At 35.6% G+C, this 4,163-nt stretch overlaps 1 protein-coding gene across 1 annotated transcript; it reads right to left on the bottom strand.

Moving 5' to 3' along the window:
* LOC18769330 (zinc finger protein WIP2) lies at positions 876 to 3,896 on the bottom strand. The gene is made up of 2 exons (XM_020567680.1): positions 2,873 to 3,896; positions 876 to 1,605 (listed from the first exon to the last, which is right to left on the bottom strand). Exons 1-2 carry the CDS (start codon positions 3,497 to 3,499, stop codon positions 1,168 to 1,170), a joined length of 1,065 nt encoding a protein of 354 aa, XP_020423269.1. The 5' UTR covers positions 3,500 to 3,896; the 3' UTR covers positions 876 to 1,167.

Here is a 4,163-nt window from a genome sequence, read left to right as displayed (position 1 = left end):
TTGATGCATGTTATTTGCAGGAGATGAAAAGCCTATCTCAACTACATTTGGAACAAAATATACCCAACCCTTGTCTTGCTTTCCTCTTAACTTTGCCTTTACAATATTGCCACCATTTCAGATACCAACTCGCCTTCTTGATGCAATATTCCTAAAGAGATTATAATTAGTCACTAATAAAGTTTACTTGAATCATTATAACCAAGAGATAGCATACTCTCCTAATTAATTAACATAAACAAAACTAGCACGGAACATATATTTCAATCTCCACTTAAATCCATAACGTTCTCATTACGACTCACTCAAATTATGACATCCTTATCAAGATTTCAACAAATATGTTCATGATTCACTTATACAATAAAATTTATTAACAGAATACAAAATTGATGTGAGATTCAAGACACACATGTATAACTGATTAGTAATCGAGCACTTGGAATTATGAGATTTGTGAATTGATGAATACTCTTCGGGAGGATCCTAAAAGGAAATTGAATTATTAAAGCCAAAAGCCCCAAACCCCTAAAGTTCAATTATCCGTGCGTATATTATTATTATCTCTAAAAGTTAGATCGTCTTATTTCAAAGATTCTTCTCTTCTCATTGACCATCTTCTTAAATTCTCTCTCTCTTTCTCCTTATTAGTGGCAAGGGCAATCCAAATATGAGAATATATACTTCCTAAAGAAAATGTATAATCATTAAGGTTCAATGTGGCCTTCTTGGCATATTGTTTCCCATCTTGAGCTTCACAGTGATCAGTAAGTTATCAATTCGTTAAAGATTTTTCTACCATGTAATGTTACGTTTGGGTAGAATGAAATACCATTTTCTCTCAAAAAAAACAAAAAAACAAAAGGGACAGAAAATTATAAAAACTAAAAGCCATTCACATTAGCTGATGAACAATGGGTTGACATAAATTACTTGGTCAACATGGATTTGTTTTGGAACCTCTTACAGAACTGAGAAAAGAGCTACATAATAAGAGCAAAAAAAGAAGAAGAAAAAAGGTGGCCTCTAAGCAAAATGATGCTTACATACTTCTTACTCAGAAAGCCATGGCTATGTCAATAAATATTACCCCTCTAATTAAGTTCATATGCTAATGATATTAATGAACAATACTTAATGTTTCTTAATTCTCTTCCAAGTAAGTAATTACTGCATGGAGTCATTATCTTGCTCCACTTCAGAAGCAGGATCATCTTCTTCTTCAAAGCCATCAATGCCATAAGCTGCATGCCCATTCCCAAAGGCCTTGATATGATCTTTAAGGGACCTCTTGTGCTTAAAATCAGAGCCACAAATGCAATACCAAAGCTTCCCACAATTCTTCTCATGGGTTCTCCAATCCCCCCTCACTGCAAATGCCTTGCCACACTTTCTACACATGAAAGGCTTGATTCCATGCTTCCTCTTGTAATGTGTTTGAAGGGTTCTGAAGTCTTTTAGCGGCTTTGCTCTAGGGTGATCGATGTTGTTCCTGCAACCTGGTGTGCAACAATAGCAAGGAAGCCTAAGCATGCCTGTTGGTTGAGTGCCCCTCAGAGATTCAGGCCCTTTTCTATACTGAGATCCATGCCCCCACATATGCATCTACAATATATAACATATATAGTCGGAAAAAGAAAATAATAAAACAAAAATCAGTGATCAATGAATACCAAAACATCCAAACTATCAGTTAATTCAAAGAGAAAAAAATAAAAAGATAAAAAAGATAACTACAAAATGCTGGCTTGCACGTGCAGTATTTAAGCCTATTATTTGGCTTCTAATATGCTAGTCATCTTTTGTTGATGAATTCCGAGATTCATTAACTTTTCTGTTGTGCACATGAAAGAAACTTTCTAACTAATTACTGGATTAAAGGTGCAAATATTTTGGGGATTAAAACTGCATGATTTTTATAAGATTCAGATAAATATATATATTTATATGGACTTCCCTTGAAAATGCATTTTCAATTGGAGTAAATTCTTTCTTTTTTTCGCAATGAATTGTTTGAATGTTTTAGGGACGCTTTAAAAGGCATATGAAAGTGCTTAGTTTACAAGTCTTTGTCTGCAAAAGAGAGATCTACCAATTTACTTACTGAGTTGATAGAGCTCATTGAGATGTAATAATAGAAAGAAAAAAATGAATTACTTATTGAGTTTTCAAGATTTGTTGATTGAGAAGAGAGAGAGGTATATATTTTGTATGAATAAGTATGGGGCTTGGATGACCAAAAACTGATTTGTTGCAGACTGAAGGTCCACATACAGAAACTCATTTGTTACTTGAATAATGTTATGACCTGGCCCCTCTGGTAAAAACACTGCAAGATTTTTCAGCTTCTGCCATTATATGTTTGAGCACAGACTTCAAAGTACTAAAGGCATAAGGAACATTGCCTGTGTTGTTCAATCACATAAAGGGACGGTACTGCCCATAGCCTTAGCTGAATCAGAAAGATTTACTCAACCCCAATTCCCAGAAACCATGCAAATAAAAGTAGAAGATGATGAATATGTTTTTAAAAAGTAAAATTTGGAAAAAGTAAATAAAAAACAAAAAGGATACCCCAATCTGATTTTCCATTTATAAACCCAAGCATAGGATGATAGTTAAGGGAAGAAAATCAAAGACAAATTGAAGAAACAAAAAGCTGAGCTCATCATGAGACTGATTGTTGTCCTTAAATTATTAGAGGAAAACAAAGAGAGAAGAAAAGGCTGATAAAAAGAAAAAGATTGGGAGAGAGAGAGAGAGAGGAGAAAAGGGAAAATGGCTTCTGAGGCCATGGTTTCATGGTGAATCAAGAAATTTACCTCAATGGTTTTATTAATTTTGTTCAACTTTAAATGGTGAAATCAATTACCTGCATGTTGTTGTATCTGTTGAAGGTCTTGTAGCAAACAGGGCAAGAGAACTGAGTAGGACCAATGAGAATCTGGGAAGGGGTGGGGATCCAATACTGACCCTTGTTGAGCCTGCAGCTCATGGGGTACCCTGCAGAATCATTATCTCCCCCATGATCTAATTTTTCATGATGATGACTACTAATCTCTGAGGAGGAAGAAGCAACCGCAGCAGCAGACAGCACAGAGGCCATCTCAGCAGCACTAGGGCTAGGCAACCCTATGTGAAGTGCAACAGTCACACTCTCATCATCATCATCTTCTTCTTCCTCATCTTGATCTTTATACTGATGATGATCTTGTTGATTTTCATGAAGGAGATGATGTTGTTGTTGTTGGTTTGTTGGGCTTAAGCGGCTGAGGAGAGGGAGGGCTTCTCTGAGAGGAGGGGAAGGGGGCCTAGAGGTAACAGTTTGTTGGGTGGTGCAGTAAAAAGAGTGAGACTGGTTGAGGAAAAAGTTGTGGGCATAAGGATGAGGAGGAGGAGGAGGAGGAGGGTTTGGAGGCTGTTCATGGTGACGTTGATAAAGAGGGTTGAATTTGAAGAGACCTGGGAAGAAATTTGATGAGTAGGGGTAGTCAGCCATGGTTAATTAAAAAGGGTACTACTATACTGTGTGAGATGAAGGGAATAGTTTTGCTGGGTGACCTTGCTTTTATAGAGAGAGAGAGAGAGAGAGAGAGAGAGAGAGAGAGAGAGTACAAGATGACTGAAGGGAGTGGACGGTGGAGAGACGAGTTATTAAAGTAGTACAACACAGTGAGAGAAGTAGTAAAGGTAAGGGAAAGGGGGGAAAATAGAATCACCTAGTGAAGAACACATACAACCCAAAAAAATAATAATTAAAGTCTATCTACCTAATTAATTTTGATTAAAAAAGAATCTAGTTCTATTTTATTGTGTTTGCAAAGTATATGTAGAATCTAGGATAATAGCATTAGTGGCCGTTTTATGTTTTTTTTTCGGCTTCAAGGTTTTAAGGTTTTAATATATGTACTCTAATTTTCAGCCTATAAACTTATACGCTATTTTCCTTATTTAGGATAAATCCTTTTGGCAACTATCTAAAGTTGTAAATTATCTTACAAAAAATAAAATTGTTGGAAATCAAATAATTAAGAAAGAAATAAGAACTTTTACTGTATCTTTTTCTTTCCATTAGGCCCATTTATGTAGGGTTAGAGACTTGCATGCTATGCTCAAAGTTAACCTAGTTTACATCATTAAAGAACTTAATTAATAAGTAAATT

Source organism: Prunus persica, chromosome G7, assembly GCF_000346465.2.
Source record: "Prunus persica cultivar Lovell chromosome G7, Prunus_persica_NCBIv2, whole genome shotgun sequence".
Taxonomy (NCBI): Eukaryota; Viridiplantae; Streptophyta; class Magnoliopsida; order Rosales; family Rosaceae; genus Prunus; species Prunus persica.
Note: the sequence above shows the minus strand (reverse complement) of the source record. Positions and strands in the feature narration are given on the sequence as shown.